The following is a 15,985-nucleotide window of genomic DNA, read 5'->3' on the forward strand; positions in this document are numbered from 1 at the left end:
TACGCCCAACTGAACATTTTAGAATGAGTATGTACACAAATGCTGTCTTGGTTTTCTCAAAACATTACAGTAATTGCTTTTCTATTGCAGCAGCAAATTTCATCAATGTAAGAATAAATTTTGTATTCAGATGAAACTATAATATCTGAAAGTTGGCTTATTTCTTGAACTACTTTCCCCAGTTTTTGTGTGACAGCATTAAATTTCTATCTCTGATTCCTAATTCTCAAAATAAAACTATTAATTATATATAATACTATGTATTGGAATTAAATACAAGTATCTTGAATGTCGTCTAAGCAAAAGGATTGTAATCTAAGTTTCCAAAACCATTCTTTGAGACTCTAAGCTCTGTTCTGACTGATCTTTGATTTCTGGTATACTGCCGCAGAAGAGAACTGGTATTCATTTACTTGCTTGCAAAGATTCAAAATCAAATAAAACTCACCTGGTCATGCGCACTATCCACGACTATATTATAACCAGTCTCTTTATCTTAATAAGGATTGTTGTCTTTCAAAACTTATTAAATCTTATTATTTCTTGGCAAGGCTCGGTTAATTTCTTCAGTTCGAGTTGGTATGAAACATATGAAATGTGTGCATAAAGTATTTCAGTTTTGGCAAGTTGAATAATTCATTGTATAGGAAATATTTTCTTAGTGGGCTACAAATGCCATGTGTCATGATCGTTTTCCATGTAATGTGATGTATTATATATATATATATAGGTCGCTGTGGTTACCCATAGGCTAAAGGTTGTCTTTTGAACACGACATTGTTCCTTTGAAAATTCTTCTATGTTCCAATGTAATTCTTATCTTCTTGGAAATGCTATGGTGTTTCCAAACAGGTCGCACATAATGTTGTGTATCGTATAGTCACAATGGCGAATGTATTAAATTTAATCTTGGAAATGCAATTTTTTGGCAATACAGGGTGTACATAATGCTGTGTATCTTATAGTCATAATGGCGAAGTAGGTAGTAGTAACCTGGTGTTTAACGTCTGCTTCCACATAAGTGATATCGCAGACATAATGGCGAATGTATTAAATTTAATATATAGAGGAAAGTAAAATGTATATTATTCTCTAATTACAGGTGATCAAGGAATACAAAAGAATATTCCACATCACCAAGCGACCAGCCTCATCTACTCAAACAGCTTCATTGATGAGGAAACAAGGAACATCGTATGAGATGTCCAACCCTAGTCACAGTCATAGTCTCACTAACTCCAACACAGAATCAAAAGCTTAAACCACCACGTGTGGTATTATATATAACCTTCACTAAACTCCAACACAGAATCTAAAGCTTAAGTCACCACGTGTGGTATCTAAAGTTTAAATCATCACGTGTAGTATTATATATAACCTTCACACAAAATCTAAAGCTTAAATCACCACGTGTGGTATACAAAGCTTAAATCACCACGTGTGGTATCTAAAGCTTAAATCACCACGTGTGGTATCTAAAGCGTAAATCACCACGTGTGGTATCTAAAGCTTAAATCAGCACGTGTGGTATCTAAAGCTTAAATCAGCACGTGTGGTATCTAAAGCTTAAATCACCACGTGTGGTATCTAAAGCTTAAATCACCACGTGTGGTATCTAAAGCTTGAATCAGCACGCGTGGTATCTAAAGCTTAAATCACCACGTGTGGTATCTAAAGCCTAAATCACCACGTGTTGTGTCTAAAGATTAAATCACCACGTGTGGTATTGTATACAACCTTTACTAAGTCTGCATAATAGTTGGGATAGTGCCCTCTGATGGCGAGGCGGTGTGGTGATAGGGGGCATGGGCGCACCTATATACCCTCAATAAGGGTAGTAGGCAATTGTGGTTCGGTCCTCAGCCCCATCGGTAGCATAATCCTGGCTACGCCACTGGCACTATCCCATGGGGTCTACCGAGTGTAATGTTTTCATATTCACTGCCAACTGTTTTAAAATATTTTATTCTTTAAAGAGTAAAAGAGTTCTGATTGGTGAGCGACGAGCGTCGATTTGAGTGCTACAAATTATTTATTGCTTAATATACTGCCAAAATTGCATTGCTACTGTTCCGTGCTAATTTAAAATTAGAGGACCAGAGATGAGCTTAATGTCGTCTTTTGGAGTTTGTATTTAAACCAATATTTCCTATTAGTTTTAATTATTTACAACTTTTTTTATATACAAAGGTCAAATTAAACCATTCCATTGGGTGACCGTTATTTAAAGGTTTGACTGTACATATTCTATGGTATATAACTTACAATCTGTATTAGAATTTAAGATGTCTCAATTTAATACTTTCTACTAACAGACTATCTTTATTATTCTTGTGATTATATGAAACAAACCGAAAATAGTGGAAGGATTCTGCTTTTTCATAGACTCGGAGGCACCATCCTTGAGCAAACTTTACCTCTTGGCCAATGAAAGGGTCGAGACAAAATCCTTGAGCAAACTTTACCTCTGGGCCAGTGAAAGGGTTGGGACACAATCCCTGAAAAAAAACTTTACCTCTTGGCCAGTGAACGGGTTGAGGCACAATCCTTGAGCAAACTTTAACTCTAGGCCAATGAGAAGCTTGAGTCACAATCGTTGACCAGTGAAAGGGTTGAATTCTTAAACTATTTTAGGTTTTGTGGACAAGTCCAATGGTCTGTTAATGTTTTGTGTTATCGTTTATTCACATGTTTCAATCATTGTTTATACTAAGTCATCTTATTTACTTTGTTCAAAACTTAGAAAAAGACCATGGTTAAATTCAGGGTATATATTTATACTGTGCATTATATCACACATAACCCATGGGTTACAAATCTCCTTGGGTTTTGTTAACCACCATAAAACACAGATCCTACTTCGTTTCGTTTCTTTTATCCAACGTACAAAGAAACGAAACGAAATATAGATATGTGGGGATTTATTTTTTATCGTGTAAATATATCATTTAATTGTTATGTTCATGTCAACTTAGTGGTCTTTAAGTGTATTATGTATTTGTTTTTATACGCGTCAATATTTTAATGTAGTCGTAAATTACTTTGTTTTCGTCCATGGCTATTCTCCCATCGGTCATCCGTACGTTTTGTATCATCGATGTAGGCCTATGTTTTAGTATAGCCATATCTGTTATGTTGTCGTCTCCAAGTTCTGTTCTTACGTCGGTTCGAAGAACTTTTTTTTAAAAGATACATTAGTTAAGAGCTAAATATGCCTATTGCAAGTCTTTCTTTAGGCTTCAAATGTTACAGAAATTATTAATCAGACCTTTATTTACATACCAAGCCCAAAATCAACCCTGTAGATCCTCGAATGGCTTGGATACAGCTTCGCTTTGAAAAGCCGTCCGTTTAATAATTAAATCATTAAATAGCTGACCAAGCTAACATTTACCATTAATCACTGACATCACTACCGGAGACTGCCGATGAAAGACCTGCCAATCGAGAGTACCGTAGTCATTGAGAATGTTACTTGATAATTAATCGAGAATATCTGGGCGGAGTTATCGTATGTAAATCAAACTATCGGCAATTCTCGGAAACGGTGCGGAGACAGTTGATGCCTACTTCTAGTCCAAACTTAGAACAGAATAAAGTAATTTGACTGACATTTTGTTATCATCTATTTTTGAACGGTTATATCAAGAATGGCCACCTCTCTATTAAAACGTGTCATTAATCGTTATGTGGTTGATGGTTGGCTCGTCTAACGCGTGCGCGTTAGGTCTGTAAGTTGCAAGTAGTGTCGTCTGCCTAACCTCAAGGGATTTGCCCCCCGTTTCCTTCCGTCCCTAAATATCCCTGCGCGTAAGCGAATTAATGAGTAAAGATTTACCTGATGCTAGTCGTGGGGTTGGGTGGCCGAATGGTTAGCGCACTCGTTGTATTAGAAGGTCTGTCGTTGAGTCAAATGGCGTGGTTTCGATTCCCCGCCTGTATGTGGCAAGGATTAGGGTCGACTGTCCAACCTTGTGGGTTTTCTCCGGGTCCCCCGGTTTCCTCCTACTGCTAAAAACCCCTACGCGCAAGCGAATTATTGAAATAAAATTGAACCATATGTTAGTCACGAAATAACCCAGTTTGTGGCGAGTGGACGTTAAACTCCATTTCTCTATCTCCCCTAATGCTAGTCCCGACTTGACCCAGTTTGTGGACTCGAACATCCAGAGTCCCTGAGGGATGTATAAAGAAAGCCGAGAGGTAGCCATTTTGAATCTTGTAGGGCCCGTTAAGTCGTCCAGTAAAAACTTATCGATAGTATATTGGTTAGATATCGTAGTTCACCCAAGCCTTTAATTTATGTGCGATATAGCTGCTGGTGGGTATGTTTTGTTGCCAGGCAACACAAAATATATTCTTATTTTAAACACAGAATGGCATATTTGATATTATCAACATGTTGTAGAAATTCGTACTCCTGTTAGTCAAAGGAGATACATATATTATATTCTATATGTTGAATTGAATTCACGCAACATGTGTTTATATCCGGTGGGTAATCAAACATCCAAGTAAAATAATGAAACTATGGTCTGAAAATATGGCATTTTTCTGTGAATTATCTGCCCCTTTTTTTAAAGTATATCGGCCTACAGGTTATTTGAAAATTCTCATTTTCCCAGTTGGTGCAAATTATTAGGACTTTAAGCCAGGTTCCCACTGTCGTCAGGCTCCCACTGTCGTACGATGCGTTACGATAGGTGTGTCCCTAATAGAGACTTTTGGCAAGCGGATTTTTCCCATCCGTGTCCCGTATCCGTATCGTATATACGTGATACGTTGCGTCGATGTAGTTTTAGAGTTTTGGCAGATTTTAGCAATTTTTGGTTTCACTAATGTATCATTTCAGAAAGTTTAGCCCATAGATCAACCAGTATGCAGACAGGCGGGAAAAATATGAAAATTCCGATAAAAACCCATAAAAAAATGATTAAATTGCAGTCGTTATCACTGTTAAAATCACATCAAATATACACCTTCGTGTTCCAGGATACACATAGATTCATAAAAACGCTATGATGCAACATTTCAGCGTCTAAAAGTAGCAAAAAAGACGGTAAAAAGACGACAGTGTTATACGGACCATTTCCGTATGAAAGCCGTTCCATACGTGCTGCCGTATCCGTGTGCCGTATCACGTATGAGAAATACACAGATATTGATGACGTCACACGCAAAATCCATACGGATACGCGATACGGACCAGGAAATTACGCTTGCCAAAAGTCTCTATTGAGTCAACGATCTGCTACGTGTAGATACCTTGGGATACGTTCGGACACGTTTCGAGACGATCAACACGATTACTACAACTGACCTCAATATATGACAAGACCTGGGCCATGTTTCACGAAATTTCAACAAAAATAAATCCAATTTTAATAATTTGATTGGATAATATTAGATTGATTTTAGTGCTTAGCCAATCAAAATTGAAGTATCTACTAAAATTTAAATTTTATCTTTATTTAAGTTTTCGAGAAACAGGGCCCTGATAGGATCACAACGATTACTCCACGATTTTAATCGCGGCACGAATCGTGATATTGGGAACCTAGCATTAAGCCTCTTTTCATTTGAAATTATAAAGTAAACTTTTGAATTGGCCAAGTTTGAAACCTGGACATTCTGTTTCTATTTATAATGGTATAAATTATGTAATATTTTAACAACTGATGCAGCATTAGGATGTCAGTGCTCTTGCCAACTGTAAATGCGGCTGAAACGAGTAAAATCCATAGTAAATATATTTATATTGTTATGTGTTGTTTGACAAAATTTGTTTTTTGCTATTAAACTGTCTTCAAAGATCATGAATTATTGTGAGTTCGTTTTAATTGTGTCATTCTCAGGGCCGGTTGTAGTAAATGTGGGGCCCAATTTGGGAGGCCCGACGTTACAGGATATTAATAACTTTAAATAGGCCAATATTCATTCATAAGTCGACTACGCTATATGGCCATTAATAACTAAAAACAGCCACACCTGGTAGCCCTGCTGGTAGATTGCCTAGAATTTTTTTAATTTGGTGAAAACCGGCCAAAAACCGGCCCACTTGTCCGAGGTGGCGCTGACAAGCAAAGGTTTTGCGTAGTCCTTCGGGTGGGACCAAAAACCTGTCTACACGGTGCGGTAGACGTAAAATAACGCTTGGCAATTGGAAAGTATGGTGTTGGCGAGACGTTAAAACGACGTATCTTTCTTTTCATTTCCATAGTAACACAAAAAATCTTTTACGGCCACACTCTTACCAAATGACAAATGAATTTACATTAATCTCACTCCGGAATCTTTGATTTCTTGTAATCGCCTGATCGATAAATCACATTGGTTTTAATCATCCAAATAATATCTAAAGAGCACTTCGTTTTGTTTAATTTTTAAATATAATAAAAGTATATATTAGCCTTCTTCCACATTGGGGAGCCACGGTGGCTAAATGGGTAAGACGCTGGCTCGCTAACCTGGAGGTTGCGTGTTCGATCTCTGCTTTGGCCGAGAAAGTTCATAGGGATTTTCCGATGTAGTTTCCCCTTGTCAGTGGTGCAGGACGGAGGGATGACAACCGCTGTCTAGTCGTTCGGATGGTACGAAAAACCGAGATCAGGTGTATACATTGGCGTGCACGTAAAAGATCCCTTTCCCCTCAGCACACTGTATGCCCGTCTTCATTAGCCCAGTATAGGAGCAGAACAGTAGGATGTTAAACCCCATTTCATTTCAGTTCATTTCTTCCACATTGACTCTTTAAAAGGTCAATCCGAGGACACCCGTTGATAGAGAGAGAGAGAGAGAAATGGGGTTTAACGTCCACTCGACACAAACTAGGTCATTTTGGGAATTATTTCAATAATTCGCTTGTGCGTAGGGGTCTTTAGCAGTGGGAGGAAACCCGAGGACCGGGAGAAAACCCACGAGGTTGGACAGCCGTCTCTACTCCTTGTCACGTACAACCGGGGAATCGAAACCACGCCAGTTGACTCAATGACAGGCCTTATGATACAACGTGCACGTGCTATCAATTCGGCCATCCAATCCCCCACATCCGTTGATGAAAGTGGGTTTAAAGTGCAGGTGTGCGAGACTACACGCAAACAAAACAAGTTGCTATAATATTATTTGGATGTACTTACTGTATCATGGGAGACAACTTCAGATCATCGACAATGAAACAAGTCTAAAATATCCCGCTATGAAACTTCAAGTGTGATTGCACTTTCTGTAACACCTGGTTTGGGGCTTGGTACCACTCGTCATATATCTGGCCTGGGGATGTCTGTGGCTACGTCGAATCAAAACGCTCTCAGAATCCTCGGGAATGTTGCAGTTTAAACCCCTATAGCAAATTTACTCTGCCTTATGATTATCAAATAATAACCTTAGACTCGCCCCCATATCAAAACCCCAAGGACTGGGAATTCTTTAATTCCTCTAAAACCATTAAAAAACTTGTACAAGTCATAAACTGAAGTGAAATGGGATGATGGCTTGACAAAGTCTCTCTTTTTTTGAAAAAAAAAAATCTTAATTTCAAAATCCCCAGTGAAACTGTATAGACAAACCCCGTCCAATTGCAAGGTTTGGTACCACTTCTACATATTAAACACAATAACATAACAATCGGACGTCAAATCCCATTTCATCTCAATAACATAAATATGGAACACAATTACTATTCTTATTAAAGCAACATTTCGTTGTGGGTCCTCTCAAGTTTATTTCTGTCTTCATTATGCCAGTCGGAGCAGAACAGTAGGTCGTTAAACCCCATTTCATTTCATTTCATTTCTCAAGTTTAATTAAAATAGTGATTGTGTTTACTACGTATAGGAAATTCTACATGTCGCTCAAAGAAGGCACCAAATGAAAATGAAAATGAAAATGAAAGTGAAAGTGAAAGTGAAATTGAAATGAAAATGAAAATGAAAGTGAAATGAAAATGAAAGTGAAATGAAAATGAAATGGGGGTTTAACCTCCGACTGGGATAATAAAGGCGGGCATACGCCACACCGTGTGCTACGAGAGAAATTTTGCCCGGACAGTGGTGCTACGACCTACTCTTATATCGAATTCCAACTTCTAAGGGTTGTTTTACGTGTCCGCCAATGTGTACGCGGGACCTCGGTTTTTCGTCCTATCCGAACGACTAGACAGCTGTCCTTGTCAGGCCCTCCGTCCTGCACCACTGACAAGGGAGAACCAAGCCGGAAAATCCCGACCAACTTTATCAGCCAACACCGGGATCGAACACCGTCTTACTCCCTAGACCACCGCGACTCCCTCAAAGAAGGCGCGTCTACTTATGTAATATAATAGGCCTACATAGATAAATAATCTGCAGCTAAATGAATGAAAACATGGAAACACCACAACAAATAGGAATGTTCACGTTGCTTTAAGTGTATTTAATGACATGACATTATAAAATCATGATAACGATAACATTATGTACTTTCCACGATAACATGATCAATTCAATATTTATTACATATACTATCAACACAGACAGTAAAACCCCTCTCGGCGACCACCTCTTCATACGACCAACCATATTTTAAAAGAATGTGTAAAATCTGTATGCTAGGATACTAACTATACACCTCCCCTATTAGAACAGTTTATATCAACACTGCAAGTGGGATTCCACTGCATGGATATACATAATTATTCTATATACATAAGAAAATGTTGCATTAAATTACTTAGTGGGGTAGCTTAAAATACCAGCACAAGTAATGTTTAATAAATATCAAAATAGTGGTCATAAATTATGAGACAAAATTGTTGACAATCATAACGAGAACTGTCAGTTCTTTATCTAATCTTAACTAATGCCCCTTCAAAGGAATCAGAAATAAAAGAATGGCATATAAAAATATTATTAATATAACTTCTTTTTACTGGAACGTCGATAATGTAAAACCATTATAGTAAGAGATAAATTCAGCATACAACTAATTCCAAAATTAATTAGTACTCTGACGTCACCTGTCTGTATCAAAGTTGTAATACTTCGAGCTGCAAAAAAAATGTTAAATATACCTTATTTTTTTTTATTTTCCTTTTTCCTAGTTAATGAACAATAAACAAAATTTAAATACAAAACAAAAAAAAATAATATTGAATAAAAACGTTTTATAATACAATTCTACAAATTAAAAAAAAAAGAAATGAAATGAAATAAGGTTTAACGTCCTACTGTTCTGCTCCGACTGGGCTAATGAAGACGGGCATACGTCATACAGTGCGCCAGGAGGGAAATTTTGTCCGGACAGCGGCGCCATGACCTTCTCTTATATCGAGTTCCAACTGTCAAGGGATCTTTTACGTACACGGTAATATGTACACGAGGTTGCGGTTTTTCGTCCCATCCGAAAGACTATACATTGTCCCTTGACAGACCCTGTGTTTATAGGATGAAGATTGATGGAACATTGTCAATTCATATATCTGAGTAAATCTTAAAGAGAAAGAGAGAAAGAGAGAGAGAGAGAGGGAGAGAGAGATGGGGTTTAACGTGCACTCGACACAAACTAGGTCATTTCGGGACTAACACATGGTTCAATTTAATGTCCATAATTCGCTTGCGCGTAGGGGTCTTTAGCAGTGGGAGGAAACCGGAGGGCACGGAGAATACCCGCGAGGTTGGACAGGGGACCCTACTCCTTGTCACGTACAACCGGGGATTCGAAACCACGCCAGTTGACTGAATGACAGACTTTATGATACAGCGCGCAGGTGCTAACCATTCAGCCATACAACCCCCAAATCTTAAAACATGGGCCTATACTTGGACCACTTCCATTTATATATCGAACTTTCAGAATGTTGTAGGTTGCTAGATATTCACAATCCATCTAAATGAAGATCATTGGGTTTTCATTACCTTTAGAACATAGCCTCAATCAATTGATAAGTTTGAATGCATAAATGGGGGAAATAAAAATAAGTCGTATATCAATCAATAAATTATAAATTCTAATTACTTTCAATACATAGAATTATTTAGTCATAATTAATGCATACATCCATTAAATGCTATCTACCGTATCGTAATAACATATGTTACAATAAACGCCCACCTATTGGTTTTGCTGGGAACTGTAACAAGCGACCGCTATCTATTGTGAGTTTAGAATTAAACCTGTACATCCGAGTTCATCAGCTGTTGCAGTTAATGAATGTTGATAATTTACAGTTGTTGGACAATTTACTTTAGCTAAACTTCAAGCTTGTAAACCGTCCTTTCACGTTTTTATATACTAACGTTGACTTGGAAAGTTTACAGGAGTCGCGGTGGTTGAGACTCTCGGTTAGAATTCGGAGGCCGATAAATACCTTAGGGCTTTTTCAGAATCGGCACCGACTTTGGGTTTAACAAGAAAAATATGCCTAGTCGTTTGGCATGGATAAAAACCGAGGTCCAGATTGGTGTGCACGTAAAAGTCTTAACATTTGTCATCGACGAAGAGTATCCAGAAATGAGGCAGTAGGGCAAAATTGACCCCGCTACCATTGCACACGTGACAGGACTATTGTAGGCTATTGACGAGAGGTTAGTGCTAAACGATAAGGCCAGCTCAATTTTTCGTCATAGGTCACGAGATGTAAACAGGGATAGCGCTAATCCCAGCCCTAACCCTGGACCTAGCTCCAATGCATTATCCCCCTAAACCTAACCTACAATCTCGCCAACAATCACGTGCCCTAACCTTATTTACATTTCAGCGACCTTGACAAAAAATGAGCTGGCCTTAACAAATAGATTTAGTCACTGACGAGACGTTAAACGCAATCCCTGTTCTGGAAACGTTTCGTAAAGTATCCAGTTAATAGGAAAAATACGGTAACTAGATATAAAAATACTATATACTGCATATAAACGTCATTCCTATTCTGGAAACGTTTCATAAAGCATCCATTTAATAGGAAAAATACGGTAACTAGATATAACAATACTAATATACTGCATATAAACTGAAATTTATCTGTAGCATGTACAACCTGTCCGAACTATATAGATAAGACGATACATACATAACGATAATTACCACGTGGCTTTATTTATCTATAATAAACATGTTTACATACCCATTGTTGTGTAAAACGCCATTCCCCATGTTGCAGCACTAACTGTTCCAGGATCCTGATTACGAACAATTGAAACTAACTGTATTAATTTACTACTAGTTGATATTGGTGTACATAAACTCTGAAATTACACCATCATAAAAACAGTTGACGGAAAATACACATTGTTAAAACTATCAATTGGAATCCATTTTAGCTTTGTTTTGTTCATGCTTGTGGTTCAGTAACAAACCTGTCTAAACCATACCAAACTTATGCTATCTGTCTACGGATAGCTCCGCTTGACAAATGACACTAAGTTAGTTGACCGACATTTTAAGTCCTAACTCGACGATTTTGTTCGAAAACACGAAGTATACTTCGAGAATTTTGTTAAGTATGTATTTTGCCTCCATTAACAAATTGAAAATGTTTGTTTTGTCTTTGTATGTATGCCAGATGTGAACAGGAGTATGACCGCATTACAAAACAGTATACTAAATTGTTGGATATGGCGGCCATTTAGGGCAGAGATCTATTCTCGAAGTATGAAGTAGATGATCTCTGTGTGCAGAATGAACCATGTACGCCATTAAGCCTGGAAATAAGTCACCTGTGAAGGACAATGTCAGGCACAACTTTAGTTTTGTCAGATACAATCTCTCTGATGACTGTTATTTTGTCCGGCAGTCATTTGTCTTTTTTTAGGTTATTTTATTCATGTTTTACCACATGATCTGCACTAACTTAAAAATGTCACGTCCTAAGATTTATTGTTTTCAGACCGGCACGCCACATCTATCGATATGAAGGTAACAAAATTCTCACGGATCTTTGAATCTGCTTCGGGTCGTGAATCAGAAGATTCGTGTGATTCTTTCGGTCCTTCTAATCACCGATATGAACGTTTCTTTTGTCAATATCGCACAAAGTATGGTAAAAAGTGACCGACAAGGAAAGATATGTCATAGGTATGCTCAGAGGGCCTGACAAGGACAACTGTCTAGTCATTTGGATGGGACGAAAACTGAGGTCTCGTGTATACATTGGCGTGCACGTAAAAGCTACCTTGGCAGTTGGAATTCGATATAAGAGTAGGCCGTAGCACATTGTATGACGTATACCCGTCTTCATTAGCCCAGTCGGAATAGAACATTAGGACGTTAAATCCCATTTCATTTCATGGTCATAGATATATATATATATATATATATATGCTGCATATATTCTACGGATCATATCTAAAATGTAAATGATTTCATATAAAAAAGGACAAAATGATCGATAATTGACAAACGTTTTAAATGTTTATATAAACCGGGGAAATGGGTTGTTGGTATTTCTATAGACTACCTGGATATGATTTCGCGGAATACCTGTTTAATTGCTTTAAATATATAAACAAATGTCGAACAGATGAAATTAGAAGTTATTAGAACTTACTATTGCTGTTTTTAACACATACCCTGGAACCAAGTTCATGGCAAAACATGAAAAAACACACATATATCTGATAATATGTTAAGGATTTGTCTGGGGTTTATAAAACTTGTGAAAATACTACTATCTATACAGCAAAATTACAGGTGAATGTCCTTAACAAAACCAATTTTCGTGATTGTGCAAATATTTTTAATTCACATCAAAAACACTTCTGGTATTCGAAGGTACAATAATACTTATTGTTATTTAATAACCGCGTTTAGCAATACACACATTTTAACTTGAAAAAGTTACATGCATGGGTTACGAAACGTCGTTATTAAAGATTCATTATGTAAAAAAAGAGTCGACAGTTCGCACTATAATGGTTTATAAAAAGATAACGATAAGGGAATTTGTTGAATATTTCAGTCAAATTACTTTATTCTGAGCGATGTTATGAATAAACAAAGTCCTGATTATCCATTTTTAAATTAAATTATTAAATTGTGATTGTGTTTCACTCCATTAAACACCGCGGCCATCCGATGGTCTAGAGAGTTCATTATAGGCTTGTCATTTGAATACACGTCTAATTAATAGTTTAAATAACATTTCAGGCCTAAAGAAAGACCTGCAATAAGCAGATTTAGCCCTTTCGTAATGCATCTTTGAATGACAGAGAAGTGGTAAATATCCATACATACCCCTTGTTCTTTGTTGCATTTCATTTATAAACAATTAAACAGTTTTAATTCAACAATAAAAAGATACAAGGCAAAAAATGGTAGGGCGCTAAGATTCAGCTTTTCATTATACCCTAGAATCAACACAATCACGATTAAATCTAAAATAAATAAAATAAAATACATTAACATAATCACACACACACACCTACACGCATATTTCAAAACAAATTAACATAATCACACACACCCACATGCATACCTAAAACACCAGTAGCGGATATAGAAGCTGAGAAGAGGGGGTGCGGTTCCAAAACTAGGGCCCCATCCACAATCCCACCCCACAATGAATGTCGGCAAAATACTGGCTATAGTATAAAACTGTCTGGGCACTCCGGTAGAACATTGAGCAACCTAAAGGGGGGGGGGGGCTTGAATGATGATATAATGGAATCAAGCGCCCCCCCCCCCCCGCTACATTCATGCCTGTAGCACATTAACATAATCACACATGCACCATCATATCTAGAATGGTAATAAGGTTCGGAACCGTATTTATTAAACGAGTTTTAAGTATATTTTATACCATTCACCATGGGTCAAATAAAACTCGACGGTTAGACCATCGAATTATTTCCCTTTGATCACAATACTTTACGTCTTAATCATTAAATTATATGATTGGACGAATAGTCAGCCCATAAAGCGAAAATTTTAAGGACATACAATTTTGTGCGCGTTCATTGTATTTCATGCCAATTTCGAATTTTTTTCACTTCACCAAGCCCATGATATTGTACTGTATTTCCACTACAGTAGGTAATTTACAACTAAAGTTATAATCCATTTGAACTTTTAAACTAAATGAGATGTGATATCAAGTGTTCTAGAAAGGAGTAAGCGTACCTCGTACACAGCATTCATCACTGTGAATCTGCGATATTTAAAGGAAGTGAAAATTTTACAAACTTTGTCGGTTCTCCGAATGTATTCGTAATATGTGTGTAAAACAAATCGCTTGTGTAATGATCTGCATAGCACAATTTACCCCCAATACCAAATTTTGATCTTACCTTGTAAAACTAGAAACGTGTATTCAAAATATGTTGCTATTGGATAATTCATCGCAAAATGGTAGGTTAACATTATGGAATACCTAAAATGAAGTAATTTTTTTTAAAAAAGAGACGAAAAATTTAAAACATCATATATATCCCGGTGTTAAACTGATGAAAGAGTTGTTTGCCCCGGTTGATGCAAAAAAAGTACGATGTTAAATCCCTATGGTATTTCATTCTGTTCGTCTCAGATACCAATGGAAGCGTGCGTGTGTGCCAAAAAGAAAACCTGTGCACTTAAATAATCTTTTCCCACCCCCTTGGGTCAGTGTGGCGGAAAATACCTTAACAGGTCCATTTGATGGGATCATTTCTTTCTAAAACGAATCTGGCTAGGTGGGTTAGACGCTGGCTCGCTAACCTGGAGGTCACGTGTTCGATCCCTGCATTGGCCGAGAAAGTTCATCGGGATTTTCCGACGTGGTTTCCCCTTGTCAGTGGTGCAGAACGGAGGGCCTGACAAGGACAGCTGTCTAGTCCTTCGGATGATACGAAAAACCGAGGTTCCATGTTTACATTGGAATGCACGAAAAAGATCCCTTCGCAGTTGGAATTCGATATAAGAGTAGGCGATAGTGCCGCTGTCCGGGCAAAATTTCCCCCATAGCGCACTGTATGGCGTATGCCCGTCTTCATTAGCCCAGAATAGGAGCAGAACAGTAGGACGTTAAACCCCATTTCATTTCATTTCTAAAACGAATCACGAATGGTACTGTATTGATCAAATCAAGGTAATAGACAGTTTGGGAACAGTATGAGATAATGGTCGGCAGATTACGTCTAAACAGCGAATAACTCGGATGGGGTTGGGATTTGGGAGAGTCTAGATTTAATATTCAGAAATATCATTTTTAAAAAGAGAATTGATAAGGCATGTTCCAGCTGTTCAATGTTTTGATATAACAATGTCAATGAAATGTAAACTTCGATTTTCTTTGAATAATAAAGGCTCTCGGTAACATAACATATGCCATTGATTTGTCTTCTGGAGGGAAGCCATCTGTCACGGACAATATGTCAGAATCAAGTTTACTTGGACACCCTTTACGTACATACACTACCTTAAGGTACCGGTAGCTAAGTTGTTTGACATGTATGATTTGTATACCAATGCAAGACTTCAGATAGATATGAAATAGGCAGATTTCAACCAACTTTTCAATGTGGTCTGTTTAGGGAGGTTTTACTGTACAGTTACATGTTGCATGGAGTCCAACGTCAACAAAGATTATTAAAATTCTAACTAAACTGTGTAATAGTAACTGCACTGTTCACTTACCCGCATTCTTCTAATAAAACGCTACTCAAACGAACACCTTTGCTACTTCCCCCACGTATCATGGATAATATCTGAGGTAGTTTTATAACAATACATGCCAAAATCACCGATATACTTAAAATATTTGACAACAGCAACAACGTAGCAGACGATCCCACCACATTCTCCATGTTTAACATCTTTGGGTTGCGGGACAGTCGAGAGAAGAAAATCAAATATCACTTAGAACCAGATCTATCACTAACAAATAATAACTAAATAAAATAACAACACGAAGCTCTCAAATAAACATTTGGCGTTAAATTTGCTAAACTCAAAGTACAAAGATTACTCCGACCTCTTTATTATTAGTCTCGTTCATCCAGATCCTTCAAATGGGGTATTCTTTTATTTAATCTCACTACCA

General features: G+C 37.4%; 2 protein-coding genes across 4 annotated transcripts in view; one reads left to right on the forward strand and one right to left on the reverse strand.

Annotated features, from left to right (window-relative positions):
• The window catches only part of LOC126819685 (adhesion G protein-coupled receptor L2), a 75,388-nt gene extending 69,568 nt beyond the window's left edge, over window positions 1–5,820 (forward strand). For 2 of the 3 annotated variants that reach the window (XM_050547863.2, XM_050547864.2), the window contains one exon: window positions 1,103–5,820. In XM_050547863.2, coding sequence (XP_050403820.2) covers window positions 1,103–1,261 — 159 coding nt within the window. In that variant the 3' untranslated portion in view covers window positions 1,262–5,820. The remainder of the gene's footprint in view (window positions 1–1,102) is intronic. The other variant, XR_007679721.2, reaches the window with a different exon arrangement.
• Window positions 5,821–8,402: 2,582 nt separating this feature from the next.
• On the reverse strand, window positions 8,403–15,936 carry LOC126819729 (solute carrier family 66 member 3). Its single transcript, XM_050547942.2, has 6 exons — window positions 15,580–15,936; window positions 14,256–14,338; window positions 13,271–13,343; window positions 12,518–12,584; window positions 11,096–11,216; window positions 8,403–9,022 (listed from the first exon to the last, which is right to left on the reverse strand). The coding sequence occupies exons 1-6, from the start codon at window positions 15,756–15,758 to the stop codon at window positions 8,886–8,888; spliced, it is 660 nt and encodes a 219-aa protein (XP_050403899.1). The 5' UTR covers window positions 15,759–15,936; the 3' UTR covers window positions 8,403–8,885.
• Between the last annotated feature and the right edge of the window lie 49 nt (window positions 15,937–15,985).

The sequence above is a fragment of the Patella vulgata genome, chromosome 4, assembly GCF_932274485.2.
Source record: "Patella vulgata chromosome 4, xgPatVulg1.2, whole genome shotgun sequence".
Taxonomy (NCBI): Eukaryota; Metazoa; Mollusca; class Gastropoda; family Patellidae; genus Patella; species Patella vulgata.